General features: G+C 42.1%; 2 protein-coding genes across 2 annotated transcripts; both read left to right on the top strand.

Annotated features, from left to right (window-relative positions):
- Positions 1-2,093: 2,093 nt before the first annotated feature.
- LOC139462338 (cathepsin L-like peptidase) lies at positions 2,094-9,540 on the top strand. Its single transcript, XM_071243989.1, has 8 exons — positions 2,094-2,188; positions 2,630-2,766; positions 5,372-5,477; positions 6,757-6,909; positions 7,868-7,991; positions 8,478-8,578; positions 8,869-9,140; positions 9,350-9,540. The coding sequence occupies exons 2-8, from the start codon at positions 2,630-2,632 to the stop codon at positions 9,447-9,449; spliced, it is 993 nt and encodes a 330-aa protein (XP_071100090.1). The 5' UTR covers positions 2,094-2,188; the 3' UTR covers positions 9,450-9,540.
- Positions 9,541-19,804: 10,264 nt separating this feature from the next.
- On the top strand, positions 19,805-20,578 carry LOC139462339 (uncharacterized). Its single transcript, XM_071243990.1, has one exon. The coding sequence runs from the start codon at positions 19,805-19,807 to the stop codon at positions 20,576-20,578; it is 774 nt and encodes a 257-aa protein (XP_071100091.1).
- The last annotated feature ends 2,153 nt before the right edge of the window (positions 20,579-22,731 follow it).

Here is a 22,731-nt window from a genome sequence, read left to right as displayed (position 1 = left end):
ACTAGGGGAAATTATATGTACACTCAGATATGTCTCATGTATGATCATTTTGCCTTATCAATAATTCTACATAGCTTGATGTAAATCTTTAATGAAGCCGTTAGGTAGCTTTGTCCAACGCTTTATATCAGTATGGATATAGTAGTTAGTTTGCTATTCGTGTTTTCCCCACGAGAAGCACAGTTTGGCTCGTCTGTTGCTCTCCTCGACTGTCCCAGAGATATTTTTTTTTTGCTGACGCCCGCGGGCTGTATATTCATACTACAGTCATTTCTAGTGTCATTGCCTCGTTGTTTCTCTTTCCGCTCTGTTCTGACTTATTATCTCCTACATAGGACTTCTATCTCTAACGTCGGACTTAGTATCTCCTACGTAGGATTTACTATCTCCTATGTAGGACTTACTATCTCTCACGTCGGACTTAGTATCTCCTACGTAGGACTTATTATCTCCTACGTAGGATTTACTATCTCCTATGTAGGACTTACTACATGTATCTCTTCCGTCGGACTTACTATCTACTATGTAGGACTTCCTATTCCCACGTACGAGATACTAAGTCCGACGTTGGAGATAGTAAGGCCTACGTAGGAGATAGCAAGTCCTACATAGGAGATACTAAGTCCTACGTATATAATAAGTCCTACGTCGGAGATATTTAGACAAAAAAATTCACTGTGGCCCTACTACGCTTCCGTAGTTTCTCGCCTTGTAATGTAGGTTTCCAAATCATTGTTTTTCGAGCATATATTTACACGATACAAGCATTCATTTGAGTGACTGTAGGCTCAATAACGTTGCTTTTAGCTTTATCCAAGGGAGGACAACTAGGCTGTACATTACACAATGCCTCCGTGTAAGGAATCACGAGTACCCGTTTACTGGTTGGCGCCGCTGTGGGCAATATAGAGCCATGTGAAGGCGGCCTGTAAATAATCGTGTCAAATCAAACACTGGTGATTGATATTGTCAGCATCGTAACACGCCATCGGGTTATAATAAAAGCGACAAAACCCTTTCCTAGATACTATCATCACTTTGGTGATAAATTTTCATCAATCTATAAATTTCTATGACCACGTCGACTATTTATCTGTGTATAGACCATGGTCTAGTGGATAGTGCCCGTAGAACGTAAGGTCGGTGGTTCGATCCTCAAAAGACGCTAGAAGATGGTAGTTACTGTTGTGCATGCACGTCGCGCTTCGTGCATGCATTAATATTAAACGCCACGTTAAAACCTGTTTGACCTCACCTAACTTGGTTGTTTTGTCACCGTATTTCAGCGAACTATCTGATAATTATATATATATATTCACAGCTGTATCATTCAAACAGATAATTACAGAATTAGCGATCAACCTCCAATTTTAAATTGTGTGTTACAGTTTTAGGGATAGCAACAGTTATACGGATCATATTAAATGTATAACCTCAATACAAATTGACAGAGAAAATAGTTACTGTTTAAGCCGGAAATTCTAAATCAATACTCCAGATAATACAGTGAAACAAGTACAATAGATACTATTCATATCGTATCGGTTTCCTTGTTTTGTGTCTGTATGTCACATTTCACGAGGATTTGTAAACACTTGAGCATGGGTGAAACGAGGATTATTTCCTGGTGTCAAGGAAAAATATTACTTGCATTTGACGAGACCAGGAAAGTTTTAAACGTTCCAGCTCTTGCGTTTTCACGTTCCTTCTTTCCTTTATCAGTTTGTCATAATGCTTTTGTCCGCATATTTTGAAACCAATATATTGATACTGTGTAATTGATAGTGTGAGAATTGACGTGACAAAATCATTATTTGTTCGTCCACAAAGATTTTTTTCAATTTTTCAATTCCATGCCAAACGGCAAACGACTATTCTACCGAACGTGTTAAGATGGCCTATTTATTGTTGATATGTCGCCGTCATATCTTTACTCACATCCCCTTCAATTGTACGTCAATGTACCGACTATAGACAATACACGTGAAACATGTTTACCAGCGAATCACATGCAATACAATCAATCACATGCAAAATAACATGATCGTCCCTAGGCTACGCTGGTGGACAGGCGTTATCGAGAGTCTCGTGACGGAAGCACATGACCGGCATATGAGCTTTCTAGATAATTTCATACTATAAAGCCGTGCACATTGCTTTCATCAGCCTGCTCCACCACCAACACGAGGTAATGTACATGCTTCTTGATTTCAGTCTCGTAGTGGTTGTAGTAGAACTCTTGGTAATTGGATCGCAACTGTTAACAATTGTATGTGATGTTCTTTACTGAATTAGATATAATGCTGTATTTTTTAACATTTGATAGATCTAGGCTGTATTACTAAAGTTTAAGTTTCGGTAATACGCTGGTAATACGCTGGTAATTCATTCTGCTGTGGGGTGGTGGGGTAGCCTAGTGGTTAGAGCGTTCGCGCGTCACGACGAAGAGTTTGGTTGTCCGGACATGGGTTCAATGTTTGAAACCAATTTCTGGTGTCCCCCGCCTCAATTATTTACAGACCGCCGTCATAAAGCTGAAATATTGCTGAGTGGGGCGTAAAACAACAAATACACACTGATATAAGGGAACTTACTCACTCACTCTTTCAATCACTTATTGTCGTTGTAGATGTTCAGATACGCTGTTGTTGCCCTTCTCGTGGCCGTTGCCGTCGCCGCCCCTCTTGACCACGCCTTGGATGGCGAGTGGGAGATCTTCAAACAGACCTACAACAAGGTCTACTCCACGGAGGACGCTATCATCAGGTAAGACACTCCTAAACACCTACGCTCCTGAAGATCTGGGTTATAATAGGTCTTCAGCTACCCATGCTTCCCGTAAAAGGCGACTATGCCTATCGTAAGAGCCGACTAACGGGATCGGGTGATCAGACTCGCTGATTTGGTTGTTTCATGTCATCGTATACCAATTGCCTGGATCGATGTTCATGCTGTCAATCACAGGATTGTCTGATCCAGACTTGATTATTTACAGACCGCTGTCGTATAGCTGGAATATTGCTGAGTGCGGCGTTAAACAACAAACAAAGAAACAAGCAAACCTACATGTACAAACTTTCCACACCACCATCCTTCCCTGTACAACGCTGCACATACGTTAAGTTACACTGATAGAAAAAGTAGGACATTTTTCTCTTACTGAAACTTGACAGCTGGGTAGTCCAGTATTTCGAGGGTTCGCTCGTCAAGCTGAGAACTTGGAAGGCGATTTAAAAAATCATTAATTTAATTTATATTTTAATGAAAGGTTTGTATTATCAAAACGCATCTTTGATACAGTTCAGATAGTATTAATTAATCTCAATTACTGGCGTCTATAGAAGTTTCGCACTCGTAAAACCAATTTGAAAATATGATTGAACATTATTTATAATAAGTACATAAAAACCCTTATTTCAAATAATGTTTTGAGCACACGAAGATTGGGGGAAATTACCAATACCAACTTCAACATAAGTGACAATACGTTGTGGGTGTTTTTTACAACCTTTCGTGTGACTTTGTGATACTCAGAGGCCAGGGTACGTGTAAAGTACAAGATAACACGACCAAAGGTGCTGAGGGCTGATAACACTCTTGTGATAACGTTCCAGTGATAACTCGTCAGTCTCTGACAGAACATGTGTTATCTTCAGTTGACAGAATGAAGGTCCGATCTCAATTGTTATCAAGATGGGTTGTTCTTAGCTTCGTGGTTCCTAAGTCGCACGTCACACGGTAGACCGGGTTCGATCCCAACATGAAACAATGACCCAAACCCAGTTTGGGTGTCCAGTTTCTAGAAGTGCGTGTGTAAATGCTGAACGAGTCACAACCAACATACATGTTCACCTGCCTTAAAGATATAAAAACATGTGTCTCCACTTTAGAGGTGAGGTGGATTGGTGTTTAACGTCGCGTCCAAGCTTATTGCACTTATATAGCGACGTGCATGCACGTGTGTGTGTTTGTGTGGCTGCTTGTACTAGACCGGACTGATGCCGATTTATAGTGCTAGCTCACTGAGATACCATGCCACAGTTTAACATGAATACCCCACTCAGACACAGTATACTGACTCCGAGCCGACCAGTCCCTGTTTTAGCCCCTTAATGCCGAGTGCCACACAGGGTAACAACAAGTACCATCTTTTAACGTCTTTTCGTATGACGTGGCCGGGCGGACGCTCTACCACTAGACCACGGAGGCGGTCTCTCCAATTTAGACGCTACATATGTACACGCTCGTGAAAAGAGATTTCCTTCCTTCCTCGATAATATGTCATCATTTTCCTCGATAATATGTCATCATTTTCCTCGATAGTATATGTCATCATTTTGAGAGGTAACAGATAGCGTCAACCGATGTTCGTTACTTATATAAAAAGACCAAATTGATTGCCGAAGACCCGTGAAGATTCCGGGGTAGAATAGGTCTTCAGCAACCCATGCTTGCTGTAAAAGGCGACTATGCTTGTCGTAAAAGGCGACTAACGCGATCGGGTGGTCAGGATCGCTCCCAATTGCGTGGATCAATGCTCATGATATCAATCACTGGCTTGTCTGGTCCAGACTCGATTATTTACAGACCGCCGTCATATAGCTGGAATATTGCTGAGTGTGGCGTAAAACAACAAACCAACCAACCATGTATTGACTTTCGAAACGTGTAAAGAAACCATTCATCCATACATTCATAAAAGTAGACGAACATACAATCTATGAAATCTGTTATTAAACAATTCATTTCTCTCCTCTAAAAGTTAAAAAAATATTTTCCTGAAGCTGATTTCAAAAGAGCCGACTAGACTTGCTTTTATATAAATCTAGAAGGGTTTTGTTTTCATAAAATACATATATTCCACAGTCATGGTGCAGGACTAACATAAAGTGTATTTCAAAATGTCCAAATTTATTAAAATGTAACATGGTCAAGTTCTCCATGTTTAACGTTTGTTAACCAACTCTTTTAGTGTTTAAGTGGAAAGGTAATTCACTTCACAGTGTTCCTAATTACAAAAGTGTTTTTATCATACACAACATCATATCGCATATGGCGTCAAACTGTTTCCTTTATAACCTATATCATTCGTCACCACTCGCCTCTTTCCGTAACTGCTATTCGGCTTGTCCCGGAAAAACACGAGTTGGTCACGAAATAACATTAGGTGAGCTGTAAGGAGCTTGAATTACATCCATAACAGAGGTAAAAAAAAATGTCTGTTTCCATGACAGCTGGGAATATCGTTCCCAGCCGTAAAACGTTGAAGCGGGTCAAATGGAAATTAATAAAACCGTTTCTGACCAGTAAAAGTCAAGCATTTTACAAGTAAGTGAAAACATGTCTGATTCGTGACTGTTTGATTCCACAGACGTCTGGTCTGGGAGAGCAGTCTGAAGTACATCCAGCAACACAATCTGGAAGCTGACCGCGGTCTTCACAGCTACAGACTTGGGGTCAATGAGTACGCAGATCTGGTGAGTGGAAATTCAGATAACGTCACGTGACGTCGGATAATATTCGGGCCAGTGGGTCAGTGCGTTGCTCCAAATGATGGATATCTCTTTAAGCCACAAGCAGGTATCTGAAGTGTGTCGTTAAAGGAGTACTCTGCACCACATTCCAGCGTCAAGTCTTGGTCTAGATGTTGTATCATGCGTCACCCTGATACACGTCCCTGCTTAATTAGGGTAAAAATTACAAGTAACATTAGATATAACTATTTTGTCTCCCTGACCCCAGAGAATAACTTTAAAATAATAAACCAAGTCTAGAATGATTTGGAATATCTAGATTGCATCAGCATAGCCTGAAATTAAGAATTGTTCTAGGCTCCATTCGTATTTTATTTTCTATTTTGTCGATATATATTTTTAAATTGGATAAATTTATTTCTGGGACTATATGTTAGTCAAAGATAAGTCAAAATGTCTGAGTTAAAAACACACCTGAGTTTGAACCACTTGAATCAGACCTTTTTGTGTCCATATGCCGGAAACGACGCCCCTTTCAATCTCTTTAAATTCAGATCTAAGTTCTGCTACCGCTAAAAAATGATCTGAGGTCATTCCATCACGGGTCACGACAGAACGACCTTTCGCGAATCAACATCTGCCAGTTAGCAAGCAGCTTTCTCGAGCTTTACGGCACTCGTTTCAACCTGGCGACTTCCATTTCAGACTACGCTTGAAAAATATGTTGACACAGTTCTCGATTAAAATTTAGAAAACTGAACAAAAGAACATTCCGGAATGTCTAATATATGGTTGTGATTGTATGGCAGTGCTTCCCACGTACTGTACAACGCCTCCTCCGTTCAAATGTTTATCCCACGGAAGCGAGGGATAGACGATAATTTTGACGGAATCATTCGTACGGGCCGTAACTGTCGTTCGGAATACCCCGTGTTAACGTTTTCGAGGATGCATGATCAGAAAACACTTTCCGACTGTCACTTTATGATCTGGTAAGGGACGCTTTGATTGGTCGGATGAAAGGTTGTTCTGACGTGACCCGTAATGGGATGTCCTCAGATCTTTATTTCGCGATAGCGAGAACTAAGATCTGATTTTAATGAGATTTGGTCCCTTTCTGCTCAACAGAGAAACAAGCGCACATAAAATCATTCATGACACGGTACACTAAACAAGAAATATTTGTAAGGAGTTGGCTGTGATGGATTTTGTGTTTGTTTGCAAAACAAATTCGTCTTTGAAATTAGAATTAAAATGTTAACTTATATAATTTAATTACCAGACTTCTGAGGAGTTTGTGAGACAGATGAACGGTTACAGAATGGTCAATAGAACCCGTCGTGGTGCAACCTTCCTCCCACCCAGCAACCTCGGCGACCTTCCCACAGAGGTCGACTGGAGAACCAAGGGATACGTTACAGAAGTCAAGAACCAGGTACAGTGAACGACTAGAGTACCGCCTACAGATGGATGGGTGGATGAATGTTTCCATGAGGAATATTTGCATAATTAGGGAGCCCCTTACTAGTGCCTGTTTCAGCTGATGGGTTTCAATGCCAGTTATGTTCTGAATATGTGTGTGGTTTAAGGAAGCTGGTATGAATTCATTTACCGACACCTACCCAATGATCAAGCTTCAGTGCTTTCTAAGGAAGCTAGCATGACTGACTTGACTCACACCTATCCAATGTTCCAGCATGACTGACTTGACTCATACCTATCCAATAATCCAGCATGACTAACTTGACTCACACCTATCCAATGTTCCAGCATGACTACCTTGACTCACACCTGTCCAATGATCCAGCATGACTGACTTGACTCATACCTATCCAATAATCCAGCATGACTGACTTGACTCACACTATCCAATGTTCCAGCATGACTACCTTGACTCACACCTATCCAATGTTCCATCATGACTGACTTGACTCACACTATCCAATGTTCCAGCATGACTACCTTGACTCACACTATCCAATGTTCCAGCATGACTACCTTGACTCACACCTATCTTATGTTCCAGCTTCAGTGCTGTCTACCTTGACTCATACCTATCCAATAATCCAGAATGACTGACTTGACTCACACTATCCAATGTGCCAGCATGACTGCCTTGACTCACATCTATCCAGTGTTCCAGTTCAGTGCTGTCTAAGGAAGCTAGCATGACTACCTTGACTCACACCTATCTAATGTTCAAGCTTCAGTGCTGTCTACCTTGACTCATACCTATCCAATAATCCAGCATGACTACCTTGACTCACACTATCCAATGTTCCATCATGACTACCTTGACTCACACTATCCAATGTTCCATCATGACTACCTTGACTCACACTATCCAATGTTCCAGCATGACTGAATTGACTCACACCTACCCAATGTTCCAGCTTCAGTGTGGTTCCTGCTGGTCCTTCTCCGCCACCGGCTCCCTGGAGGGTCAAAACTTCAAGAAGAATGGACAACTCGTGTCTCTCTCCGAGCAGAACCTCGTCGACTGCTCCAAGCCTGAAGGTGAGTGATCAGTTAACAGGTACCGTTACAAATCCCCATAGCGATGCATATGCGGATGGTCGAGAGGAGGATGCAAGGTTGCGTTCCCACTTTCTTGAAGCATACTAAACATGTATACGCACACCAATATATCTGCATCATTTGGTGAAATGTTTTCTACAAATACGTTATGTGCCTGGAATTGCGTTTAAACAATTTCTGCCACACGCCTCGGACATATTTGACAGTATGGATCTGAACCTTGCGTTTGTTGGTTTGTTGTTTGACGCCGGACTCAGCAATAGTCCAGCTACATGACGGTTGTCTGTCTATAATCAAATATGGAACAGATAATACAGTGATTGACATCATGACATCGATCTACGATGTTGGGATACGATGACATGCATCAGCCAGATCTGACCACCCGATCCCGTTAGTCTCCTTTTCTTAAAAGCAGATATTGCTCAAGACCAATTTTAACTCATTCTTCCATTCCTCCATCAGGTAACCATGGATGCGGCGGGGGTCTGATGGACTTGGCTTTCGAGTACATCAAGACCAACGAGGGTATCGACACCGAAGCTTCCTATCCCTACAAAGCCAGGGTATGTTACAGATTTATCAAAAACTAAACCTTGCCACTACAAACGAACCCAGTACATAACAAATCATTAATTGTCGTGCATGTTTATTTATACTTCTTCATCAGCCGTGTTTAAGCGTCTTTTTTCAAAACGAGTAGAATACAAACAATGTACTAATGTGTATTTGCCTGGATTGATATTGTCATTGTATATGTTTGTCATATCGATCATATTTCTTGGAGAAAATGATATTTCATATTATACTTTTTAAACATTTCCAAACATATTCTCACCAAAACTAAATGTTCCAGGACGGAAGATGCCATTTCAAGAAGGCTGATGTTGGCGCCACCGACACCGGCTTCACTGACATTCCCCACAACGACGAGAACGCTCTTCAACAAGCTGTTGCCACCGTTGGTCCCATCTCTGTCGCCATCGATGCCAGCCGTCCCTCCTTCCGTCTATACAAGACCGGCGTTTATAACGAGCCCACGTGCAGCTCTACCCGTCTTGATCACGGCGTGTTGGCAGTTGGCTACGGCAGCAGCGGCGAACAAGACTACTGGCTTGTGAAAAATAGGTACTTGCTTTTGACTAGGGCTGTAAAAGACACAGCAGGAATTATAGTATGATGTTTGGACGAGCTGTACTTTTATAAGCTAGTTTGCTGCAATTGATTATTATTGATATTATTATTATTATCATCATCATCATTATCTTTATTATTATTATTTACAGATTAAAATAAAAAGGACTATTATTATTATTATTATTATTCGTTTGTTTCAGTTGGGGTGCCAGCTGGGGTGACGCGGGATACATCAAGATGTCCAGGAACCAAGACAACCAGTGCGGTATCGCCACTGAGGCCAGCTACCCACTGGTGTAGAGTGGCATCAATCTGTTCAGCTTGTCCGTACAGGTGACGACCAGATGTCGTACATGATAAGAGAATGGAATAAAAGTGTACATACATATTATCATGTGCCATTTTTTATGCCAGTAAGAGTTTCGAATTCAGTGTTAACAAATTTTCAATGCAACATACCATATGATTATGATGGTCAATATAGGACGAAATGAAAGGAGAAGACGTGTACACTTCTTGTTTCTGAGGGGGAAAAGAGGAAGGAGTCATATGTCTCTGTTGGAGCAGGCCGGCTACGTGGTCTTGTGGTAGTCCGCCGCCTCGAGAGCGGAAGGTCCGGGGTTAGATTCCCGGCCGCGGCATAACAAAAGACTTTAAATGATAGTACTTGTTCTTACCCAGCATGGCCTCGGCATTAATTGGGTTAAAACAAGGAATGGTTAGATCGGAGTCAGTATACTGTGTGTGAGTGGGGAATCCATGTTAAACTGCGGCGTGGTATCTCAGTTGGCTAGCACTTTAAAAGCTCTATTTGCCCGGACTATTATAAGCAGCCACACACCTATGCATGCACGTCGCTATATAAGTGTAATAATCTTGGTCGCTATGTTAAACCCCATTTTAACCTCACCTCTGTTGGAGCAAGGGTGGCCAATTAGGTCCCTTAGTTGCACAAGGATCTACTAATTGGTTTCACCTTACCTGTCTTCGTGAGTTTCACCTAACCCGTCCTCATGGGTTTCACCTAACCCGTCCTCGTGGGTTTCACCTAACCCGTCCTCGTGGGTTTCACCTTACCTGTCCTCGTGGGTTTCACCTAGCCCGTCCTCATGGGTTTCACCTAACCCGTCCTCGTGGGTTTCACCTAATCCACTCTCTTGGGTTTCACCTAACCCGTCCTCGTGACTTTCGCCTGACCCGTTTTTTTGGGTTTCATTGAACTGGTAAACGCCTATATTTAAAATTCTTAAGTGGTGCCTTAACACTGAAACCAATTTGACACTCAAAATGTAGACCCAATAACAAAAAAAATGTAATAAATTAGAAGTTGTTTGAAGAAAGGCTGAAGCAAAACACTCACACACTCAAAACAAGTACAATACCTCGCTCTTTATTACTCCATTTCTCAAGGATGTTGTGTACCTTGGACTAACACTACCCACACTAATGCCTCCGAGAGAAACCCAGCCATGAATAATACCCGCTCTTAACCCCGATGTCAACTGATTGTTCAGCTACCTCTGTCCGCCTTGCATGGAACAGGTAATAGTCAAAGGCTCTCATGCAGGCGATAGACAAACACGTAGACTGGTGTTGCACGGAGATATATTGTCGGGGGATTATGTAGATTGCATTTTAAGAATCAAATTCATGTTTAAGCTTACTAGGTGATCGGATATCACGTTTCTTCCTTGACGACTGTTAACTTAAAGTATTTGATATCCATTAAGATTTTCATTTCTGTCACTGAGTCTAAAGTCCCGAGGGACTGTATGGTCTCACGGGGTATTCACTGTTGTCAATTTATGGTTTTCCCACCTCCATAGCTTCATTTGGGTCACAAGGGGCGGTCGGGTAGCCTAGTGGTTAAAGCGTCACGTCGAAGACCCGGGTTCGATTCCCGACATGGTTACATAGTGTGAAGCCCATTTCTGGTGTCCCCCGCCGTGATATTGCTGGAATATTGCTAAAAGTGGCGTAAAACAATACTCACTCACTCACTCACTCACTCACTCACTCACTCACTCACTCACTCACTCATTCGGGTCACCTCGATCCCATAATCATCTCGGCAAGCATTGGGGGAAAGCCATATTGGAACTGTAATTACTAGTTTCACTCGTTCAAGTAACTCTCAACTTATACAATACTATCGGCAATCGTGACCCTGTTGCTGCTCGACCGCATAGTCATCTCGGCAAACATTAGGAGGAATCCATATTAAAACTATATCCACTAGTATCACTAGTTCAAGTAACTCTCAACTTGTACAATACTATCGGCAATCGTGACCCTGTTGCTGCTCGACCCCATAGTCATCTCGGCAAGCATTAGGAGGAATCCATATCAAAACTATATCCACTAGTTTCGCTAGTTCAAGTAACTTTCAAATTGTACATTACTATCGGAAATCGTGACCCTTATTCTGCTCGATGTCAGGTTTTATCATCCCAAACTGACTTTCGAAGGAGATATCCTTGGGTGAGATCAAGCGATAAATCCTAGGAGATTCGAACTCTATCTCCTGGGAGATATAGCTACAATGAAATTGTATTCGAAACTGAAATTAGGGTTCGAATCCCGTTTCATCCCGATTATGATCCTTGGCTTGTCAGCACCATACCCACATTTGCATCACTCACGTATGCCTTTTAACCAGACATGTTAGTGAAAAAACTTATACATAATTCTTACAATCAACATTTATTACAAATGCAGAATGTGTAAACAAGCCGAAAGCCAATGATTCTTGCATATAATCAATCTGTTCATCACGCCACCGCTGTAAATCAAAGCCCTAGAAGCTAAAGCGTTCCAACAACACTCGAGATCGATCAAAACCAATCGGAGCGTTATGATCAATACATATACGACCTATAGGCTCAGCGTATACAACTGTAAGGGCACGCAGAGAGAACGGGTCTTTGTGTGGAGATATGACGGATTTGGTTTTTTTTCTGAATACCTTTGTGTGAGTTAAGGCGGGAGGAACTTGAGGTGCATTTTGACATGGAATATTGTATCTTGGCCAGTTGTCGACTGTCGGGAAAGGTAAATATACAAACATGCAATTTTCGAATATCAAGTCAATTGGTTATTAAGTTTAAGCGTAACTGTAAAATTGATCCAAGATAGCAGGTATTTCTGAACGTTTAGTCATAAATACTGATCATGGAACGGAAAGGTGTTTCGTTTAGGATGTTACATATAGCAGCTGTTTCTGAACATATTAGTCACATGTACTGATCTTGAAAAGCCCACTCGTAAAGCTTAACGGAAACATGTTTTTGTATGCTTCGCAAGTTGGTTATATAATATTTCTTTACATTGAGAAACGGCATGTTTCCTTGGCACCTGGGGCGCCGTTTTCGCTATAAGTGTTGTTCCAGGAAACTATTTTGCCTTTTACCCCCAAATGGAATCTATTTCGGAAGATAATCTAGACTGATAGACCGTTTTAGTTTTTTTACATTAACATGAAACGCCATGATGTGACTTCACGTGTCCGTAAAGCTTCCGGCATCCTATTTCCGATTCCGGTTTCACAATTGTTCCAACAAACTCCCCCATCTCGACAGAGCCGCGAAAGGTGATCTCGAACCTATAAGATCCGACCAAAAAAAAGAACAGGCTCCACATCCAACTTATGTGGAGAAACATACTCGGGGTCTTCAGAGTCACGATCTAACGTTGTTACTTCTAGGCTTGCCCATCGTCCCTTGTATCCTAGCCCAACCACTAGCACAAGGAATAAAATTATCGTATTTAAAAATACATCCATTATATCTACACAGTATGGGTAGAATCCAAATGGAGCCCAGATCAATGCTTAATTTCAGGACTTGCCAAATCATTATAGAATTGAGTTGGGTTCATGCTTTAATCTATTCGCTGGGTCTGGGACGTTCGCGATCTGTTATTAATACCATCGCGATCAGGTCGCGATCCTGTCGTGTTACTAGTATCGAGGACTGCGAACGTAACACGACAGGGTCGCGACCTGATCTCGATGGTATTACGATCAGATCGCGATCCGGCCGCGTCGATGGGACGTTAGTAAAGATAGTGTAGTGTTTAAGATTATCACATATACAATTCTATGCAAAGTACGTTTTAATAAACACATGCATCCGTACACTATGTAGAAACCCACTTCCCATTGAGCAGTCACAGTATGTATTCATGACACAGTAATCCGAGTAGGGCCGACACAATCAGGCCCCCGAGGCGTGCTCGACAATAAACAAGCGCTCTCACTTTAACACAGCGTGCTTCGTGAGTATAAGGTTTGTTGTTTGGTAATCCTCCTTCTTTATGAATGTCAAACATATTTTTGGTATTGAGAAAGAAAATGGTTTGAATATTTAGCTTTTGAATGTGCATGCCAAAGTAGCTTCATTGCTTTAGTTTGTGGTATATTCATATATGTATATAATGACAGGATTTATGTATAGGTTTATGTCGCTATTAACTATATTACAGCAATATCACGGCGGGGGATACTAGAAATATGCTTCATACATTGTAATCATGTGGAGAATCGAACCCGGGTGTTCAGCGTGACACGCGAACGCTTTAACCAATAGAATACCCGACCCTTTAAACAAAACGACATGTTTGCCTTAATAATATAATAATTGCCTTAATTGCCCCTGATTCTGTGTGGAGATATGTGTCTCTGATTAACATGAGTGTTCACTGTTACAGAACTGGATGAAGTATATTTTAAAAGCTGTAATAATGTATGTGTAAGGTAAGTAATTAGTGTAAGAGCATGGAATGTAATAATTGTAAGAGCATGGGGTGAAATAATTGTAAGACTGTGGGGTGAAATATTTTTAAGATCATGGAATGTAATAATTGTAAGATCATGGAATGTAATAATTGTAAGATCATGGGATGTAATAATTTAAGATCATGGGATGGAATAATTGTAAGATCATGGGATGGAATAATTTAAGATCATGGAATGTAATAATTGTAAAATCATGGGATGGAATAATTGTAAGAGCATGGAATGTAATAATTGTAAAATCATGGGATGGAATAATTGTAAGATGATGGGATGGAACAATTGTAAGATCATGGGATGGAATAATTGTAAGATGATAGGATTGAATAATTTAAGATCATGGGTTGGAATAATTGTAAGATCATGAAAAGTAATAATATAAGAGCATGGGATGGAATAATTGTAAGAGCATGGAATGTAATAATTGTAAGATCATGGAATGGAATAATTGTAAGAGCGTGGAATGTAATAAGTGTAAGATCATGGAATGGAATATTTGTAAGAGCATGGAATGTAATAATTGTAAGATCATGGAATGTAATAATTGTAAGAGCATGGATGTCATAATTGTGAGAGCATGTAATAATTGTTGTTGTTTGTTGTTTAACGCCGAACTCAGCAACATTCCAGCTATATGAAGGCAGTCTGTAAATAATCTAGACAATCCAGTGATTGACATCATGAGCATCGATCCATGCAATTGGGATACAATGACATGCATCAACCAAGACAGCGAACCTGACTACCCGATCCTGTTTGTCGCCTCTTACGACAAACATGGGTTGTTTCACGAGTTGGAATAATTGTAAGACCTTGAGATTTAAGAGCATGGGAATGTAATAAGTGTAAGAGCATGGAGTGTTATAATGGTAGGAGCATGACATGTAATACTGTAAGAGCATGGGATGAAATAATGGTGAGCTTAACTTTTTACGTCGCCTCGGCATATGTTCAGCCACACAGCGACTGTGATAATGTTAAGACTATGCGATGTAATAATTGTAAGAGCATGGAATGTTTTGTTTGTTTGTTCGTTGTTTAACGCCACACTCAGCAATATCCCAGCTATATGACGGCGGTCTGTTAATAATCGAGTCTTGACCAGTCAATCCAGTGACTGATATCATGAGCAACGGCCTTACGAAATTGGGATACGATGACATGGATTGTCTTCAGATTCGAGTATTTACAGGCCGTCATCAAATAGCTGGAATGTTACTGTTATGTAACTGAATGTGGCGTTAAACAACAAACAACATGTAAGATGACACTTCCCTACACATAGTAAGGTTGTCCTGCCCTGCCCTGCCCTGCCCTGCCCTGCTCTGCCCTGCCCGTCCCTGCCCTGCCCTGCCCTGCCCTGCCCTGCCCTGCCATGCTCTGCCCTGCCCTGCCCGTCCCTGCCCTGCCCTGTCCTGCCCTGCCCTGCCCTGCCCTGCCCTGCCCTGCCCTGCCCTGCCCGTCCCTGCCCTGCCCTGCCCTGCCCTGCCCTGCCCGTCCCTGTCCCTGCCCTGCCCTGCCCTGCCCTGCCCTGCCCTGCCCTGCCTTGTCCTGCTCTGCTCTGCTCTGCTCTGCTCTGCTCTGCACCAAACAAACCAAATATACTCGAACCCAACAATCATACACACCTCTGGAAGGGTATGCCAGCGTTCGAAGACCTTCTTTAATTCGAAATTTAACGAGCAGTATGCGTGTTTGATGATAGCAAGGAAGTCATGGCGTTGATGTGTAAGGTAACACCAAGTTAAGCGTCCAGCTCTGTATCGATGTGGTCGAGATAGGATTGTGAGGGGTAGCAACAGACACGACAAGGTAACATTGTTACAACGCGTGTTGCAGATCTACTGCCCAGTCCGTTGAACATCACCGTCACGTTGGCGACGTCGTGCACGCATGCGTCTCAACACTTTGGTGTTAACGACTCACCAACAACGTCTTGCTAGCTTCAAGGTAGGCATATCATTTTACCTCTTCTATGACGGTAGTGGGGTGCGGTGCTTGTGCAGGAGGGGTAAGGTGTACGGTAAGTCTTTGAATATAGTGAGACTTTCCCCAATTGATGAGGCACACACAGCACACGTTACACGTGTCTTAAACATTCGATGTATCTTCATGCGGGTGGGTGTGTATGGAGTGAGTGAGTGAGTTCGGTTTAACGCCGCTTTTAACATTATTCCAGTTATATCGGGGCGTGTCAGCTTAATGTGGGAGGAAAGCTCGAAGTGATGCAGGTCTTAGACGTTTACAACTTCTGTGAAACCCACGAGCACGGGTAAGGTGCTGACAAACCTAGAAACATAACAGGGATTCGAACCCACAATCATAGGTTTCTGGCGTGCCCAAGGGACGCAACTCTGCACAGCGAATCGCGGCGCCTTAGACGACTTGGCCACCCGTGCCCCCGGGTGTGTATGGAAGGTGTGGGTTGGAGTGTGGATGTTGCTGCAGCTGTACCCGTCGTGGGTGTGGATGTAAAGATGTTGATGTTGGGGTGGATATGGGTGAGTGAGCGGTGCGGTGCGGTGCGGTGCGGTGCGGTGTGGTGCGGAGCGGTGCGGAGCGGTGCGGTGCGGTGCGGTGCGGTGGTGTCCATGTGTGTTCTAAGGTTGAACACAGATTCGGGTTGTTAAATTGTCAAATCATTTCGGACCTGCACAGTCATTCCCACGACACATTTCCTCAGTGATTAAAGTCAGTTTCAAACCTATATTTGTCCACAGAAATTGACACCTGTCAGATTAATTATACATATCCCCGTTGCGTGACTTTCAGAGCATCATTTCTTCAAATTCAAATCACAAAATTACCGGTAGAATTTAGTGCAATGAAAAAAAGTCACCCAAACCTGCAACTGACCACCCGGAATATATCCTACTGTTTACCCACTGAGCCACAGGGGCAGGTGATGAAAGGGTGTTTAATTAATCCTACATGGCATGACTTGAGTTGCGTGCTATTGCACGTGGTCTTTCTCCCACGCGCTTTTACCGAATTTCTTTTATACCGCGATGCACTGAATTGTTTAACAATAACGTATTCCGATATATTCTTATTTTTTCTGGTATTTCTGGCATTTAGACGGTTTATATGCTGGATAAAAACCTCCTCCTCCGTCAAGCCTGCGAACGTAAGCCCAGGGCAGAGGCATATTGGAGAGGCAAAAGGAGGATGACGATTCGACCCTCCCTAATATCCTCCTACCCTGGGCTTATATTCTCAGTCAAGACCGCGGGGGAGGTTTTTATCATTTACAGTCCTTCTCTAATCATACTGAAAAGGCCATAGGTGTATTGTTTCATTATCTTGGCTGTGTAACAAATTGATACATTTTCTTATTGCCATTGCATGGGACATTACGAAGGGTAGTTGAAACATTCTGAGTCGAACTACGAAGGATGTCCGGTACAACCTTAACAGTTTGCGTGTATTATGTGCAGGACTGTCTTGGCTAGACTAACATCTAGTCTCTGAAATGAGCATATCTTACAGCAAAAGAAGTTAAATTATCTTTATAAAAATATAATAAATAGGAGCCCAGAGACTCTCGTCGAATTCAGATACTGCAGTAATCTAGCCTTGCCAAACATCATAGACTTGCATGGGCTGTATTTGATATATTTGCATCAGGATCTGTATGACAGACTATGTCCCTGCTTACACGCTGAATTCTGTAGGCGTCAATAACAAGGTATTCACTGTTGATGAAAACGGACAAAACTGGTTACGGCGCTTGTATCATTTTCTCCTTCTGAAAGGGCAAACTCCAACAGCCATCCATGTGGACGTGGTGTTAACATTAGGGCTTAAGCATTCCGAGGAATGAACTGCGCGAAGGTTTCAGCACCCTGGGTTCCAAGGTCCAAGGTTCCTGATCATGAACGATCCAGGCTCATCATCTCTCGTGAGAATTTACGTTGTTTTGGGGCAGTCTGGTTTTGTCGACCGATTTGTAGCCATGGATGAGTTTCAGCAGTCAATGCATTGGATACATATAACTTCTCCTCCTCCAAATTAGGCAAAGTCTGATCCCTGTCAGCTGGCAACGTAATGGCGTGGGTTTTCTGGGATTCTAAGGGAATCCTACTGGTGGACAGACCGAGAGGTCAGACCATTAATGGCAAATATTGTACATATTTGCTTAGGCAACGGGCTTTCGAGGTTAGACGTCGTGGAACATCTCAAGGTGTGTTGTTCCTCCAGGAGAATACAGTCCATCAAAGTTAAGTTCAGAACTTGTCAGCCAAACTTACCTTAACATGTCTCCCACGAATTATTACTGCCAGGGTACCCCACCGCCCCGCGAAATATATAAGGGAACACAAGTATTGTACAGAGTAAAGTGATATGCTATCATGGGTTTCCATCCTTGTCTTCCAAATACACATGGGAAACAACGCACACAAACACATCTCAACATTTGATTCTGACGTGTTGAATTTGTATTCGTGCTATTTTATATGTACTGACAGTAAAGCTTATTCCCCCCTTTAATTTCCACTGTTCCCTTATTCGTTTCCATCAGTATATTACAAGGCTTCAAAACTTAAAAATATTACACAACTCGTTTCTATTCATGTATGTTGAGACAACTATCGCGAAGCATCCCTGACAAAATAAGGGCATTTTTCGAGGTTTTACGGCATCATGGCACAACTTCAGATAGTATATTCGTGATTGTTGTCCAAGCTCTTAACAACACGCACGTCCAGGTGCCACTCTAGACTTCTGAGCTAGAAGGAGAAACTACCGTTCCATGGTTTCAACCACTGACCCATATGCCGTATATTAATGGAGTGTTCGTGTACAGATTGCAGTGTGCTACAGTGGACAGTGTTATCTAAACGCTCCCAGTGATTGAGGTGTTGATTCGTTTGTTTCTATAGTGTAAGTAATAGTCTTTTGAACGCTCCACCTGGAGACAGATAAATCTGTAACAAGTCGCTACACAAATATTGAATCAGTGTTAGTTGATACGATCACTTCAGTCAGACCATGTAGCAACTACTTGGCTTAGCAATAGTGATAAATGTGGAGTGTCGTACAAAGAGTAGGGGTGGGTGACTGGGGCCTTGGTAGCTCTCAGATAGGACTGTACGGGGTCTGTGACACGTAACTGAGGACTGTACAGATTTAGTGGAGGGGTACTAATGGACTGCACGGGTTAAATATGTGTTATGTGATTAAGGCTTGTGAAGGTTGTGAGTTAGGTGACTTGGGAATACGGGTTCTGTGATAGGTGATTCAGGACTATGTGATTGTATGTATTTGAGGACTGTAGGGTTGAGTGATATGTGAGTCAGGACTGTACGGGTTCTGTGATATGTGAGTCAGGACTTACGGGTTCTGTCATATGTGAGTCAGGACTGTACGGGTTCTGTGATATGTGAGTCAGGACTGTACTGGTTCCGTCAAATGTGAGTCGGGACTGTATGGGTTCTGTGATATGAGATTCAAGACTGTATGGGTTCTGTGATCTGCGGTCGATGAATGTATGAGTTCTGTGATCTGTGGTGTCTTACGACTGTGATGGATAGGTTTTGTATGAGTTTTGTTATAAGTGATTTGGTGAGAGTACGGGTTCTGTGATGGGGGTTTGGAGACATTGTTGGTTCTGTGATGTGTGAGTCAGGACTGTACGGGTTCTGTGATGGGGGTTTGGAGACATTGTTGGTTCTGTGATGTGTAAGTTGGGACTATACAGCTCTCTCCGTGGTGGTAGATTTTCTGTGGCGAGCGACATCCGAATGGTGACTCATAGGCTCTGTGCAAAAGGCAATTTGAGCGTGTTTGTCTACTAAAAGAGTCAAAGACATTTGATATTTTAATAATTTACACCTTTCATTTATGCTTCAGCCAAGGCACAATGGGAAATCAGAAAGAATCGACTCGTCGACGACCTAAAAGGTCAAGGCTATCATCAGCAGGAAAATTACTTCCGGTTCATAATCTCGGTTTTGATGACAATAACGATGACCTTGAAAGCGTCAGCTTCCTTCAGAGCTCGGAATCCTTGGGCAGCTCGTCTGACACCAAAATACCGGAACTAGTTTGCTCAAAATTTGCGGTTATCGGAGATCCTCGCGCCAGAAAGATTAAACACCGGACGAAAACAAAATACTGGACTATGCCAGTGTTAGGCAAAGAGAACAGCTTGCTGGTGGCGGAATCAAACGACCGGTTGTTTGACCGTAAGAACTTATACGGTACCAAGCAACGAAAGCAATATCAGAGAATGGTAAGGGATAAAACTCACGTAGCATCGGCAGACACCTGCACTCCGAGGCGATCTGTGGACAAAGAACGGGACTATATTTTGGCGGATTACTACAGAACGGGAGATTTCAAGAAATATGAGCGTGATGAAGTTCACATCCCAACGGTGTATGAGAACTACTTCAGCAGACGTATGAACAAAGACTTGTATGTTCGTCATAAGTACTCTGAGGAATACCGGAAGCGGAACTCGAGATTTCCGACATGCGCAAGAAGCCTCCTTGAAGCGGATGCCGGGACTCACTTCTGCGACGTCCTAGGGAAGAGGTTCTGTAAATGTTGCGAAGAGTATTCCAACAGACTGTTTTCATGGAAGTATGAAAGACGGAAGCTGCTGCCATTTCAGTCTTTCTTTGAATATTAATTGTTGAAAAAACGCTTTTTTTCGTGCGAAAGAAGAGAAAGAATCTATTAATATGACACGGTTACTGACTCAAAGCCTTGGTACCCTACATCGATATACAGTAAACTACGGTTATAACGAACTCAAATTGACCACTAATTTTAGTTCGTTATAAACGTAGTTCGTTATAAGCATATAAACAACATCTATACAGCAAATGGCCGGGACCAAAAATAAAGTTCGTTATATCCGTCAGTTCGTTATAAGCGTGTTCGTTATAAACGTCTTTTACTGTATACAGGACAAACACCATTTCATGCGTTCTCGTAGCTACGTATTACGTGTGTCGACGGGTTATTTCCACGAACCTTCTTGCCTTTACTAGCCTGTGTTAAAGGATGACTTCAGAACAAGTGTAGTTCTAAGATAGGTTTGTGCAGGAGTGCCAAGATCAGTCCATGCCTCTCAGCACAAAGAACTCAACGTAAAAGAAGAGGAGGAAGCAGTCATTGTGCTAACATCGTTCACAAAGTGGTTTCTACATGACACACCAATGCACACTCATCTTGCCAGAATCCTATATATAATAGGGGTTCGAATCACATTCGCCCAGATTATGATTCTTGACTTGAAAATAGGCCTCAACTCAATGAGATGAAGAAGTCATTTAGTAATTTTTCAATGGATAACTTGTCACAGAAGAAAAATCATATTAAATCAAAATTGAAACCGTTGGACTTCACCATTTATGTTTTAAATAATATTCATGTATTTCTTTAGGGCTTATCTATATATTACGCCAAACATATATTTTTCACGAACGCAAAACCAGAACTTTAAAAAAAGGGTTTACCTGTTGACTTGCTTAGTCTACAGAGAAAGCACAAAGCTGAAACTGGCCTAATTATACTAATATTGTATTAAAAATGTCAGACGTAGCATTTATGACAAGGCTTTATTGCTTGCGATTTTCTGGCACGTCATACATACTCCAGTTGGTATATTGAATTAATCATTTAAAGAACAAAATATTGCATCGTTTCGAGTCCTATGAACGTGGCTGGAACATTTTCAGAAGCAGACTACAACAACATACAACAGTATGGATTAGAGATGCAATACTTGACATTTTTTATGACTTACAAAACTATATTAATTCTCCAATATGTATTCATAGTCTTGTTTCACGTTGGCATTAGTACATAGTGTCACATTTCCCATTACATTAACCTGGTACTGTACAGCTTGGCATCAGAGCAATATAACACGAGTTCTCGGAGCCCATAAAACCTGCATTCGGAGTCATATAACTCATATCCTTGGAGCCACATGCAATCTGCAATCTAGAGCCAAATAACACATATTCTCGGAGCCTAACACAACCTGCATTCCGAGCAATGTATCCCATATTCTCGGAGCCATATATAACCTGCATTTAGTGCCATGTAACACATATTCTCGGAGCCATATATAACCTGCATTTAGTGCCATGTAACACATATTCTCGGAGCCATATATAACCTGCATTTAGTGCCATGTAACACATATTCTCGGAGCCTAACACAACGTGCATTCCGAGCCATGTACCCCATATTCTCGGAGCCATATATAACCTGCATTTAGTGCCATGTAACACATATTCTCGGAGCCATATATAACCTGCATTTAGTGCCATGTAACACATATTCTCGGAGCCTTATATAACCTGCATTTAGTGCCATGTAACACATATTCTCGGAGCCTTATAAAACCTGCATTTAGTGCCATGTAACACATATTCTCGGAGCCTAACACAACCTGCATTCCGAGCAATGTACCCCATATTCTCGGAGCCATATATAACCTGCATTTAGTGCCATGTAACACATATTCTCGGAGCCTAACACAACGAGCATTCCAAGCCATGTACCCCATATTCTCGGAGCCTTATATAACCTGCATTTAGTGCCATGTAACACATATTCTCGGAGCCATATATAACCTGCATTTAGTGCCATGTAACACATATTCTCGGAGCCTTATATAACCTGCATTTAGTGCCATGTAACACATATTCTCGGAGCCTTATAAAACCTGCATTTAGTGCCATGTAACACATATTCTCGGAGCCTAACACAACCTGCATTCCGAGCAATGTACCCCATATTCTCGGAGCCATATATAACCTGCATTTA

This window comes from Haliotis cracherodii, unplaced genomic scaffold (genome assembly GCF_022045235.1).
Source record: "Haliotis cracherodii isolate W230 unplaced genomic scaffold, xgHalCrac1.p SCAF_15, whole genome shotgun sequence".
Classification (NCBI taxonomy): domain Eukaryota; kingdom Metazoa; phylum Mollusca; class Gastropoda; order Lepetellida; family Haliotidae; genus Haliotis; species Haliotis cracherodii.
Note: the sequence above shows the minus strand (reverse complement) of the source record. Positions and strands in the feature narration are given on the sequence as shown.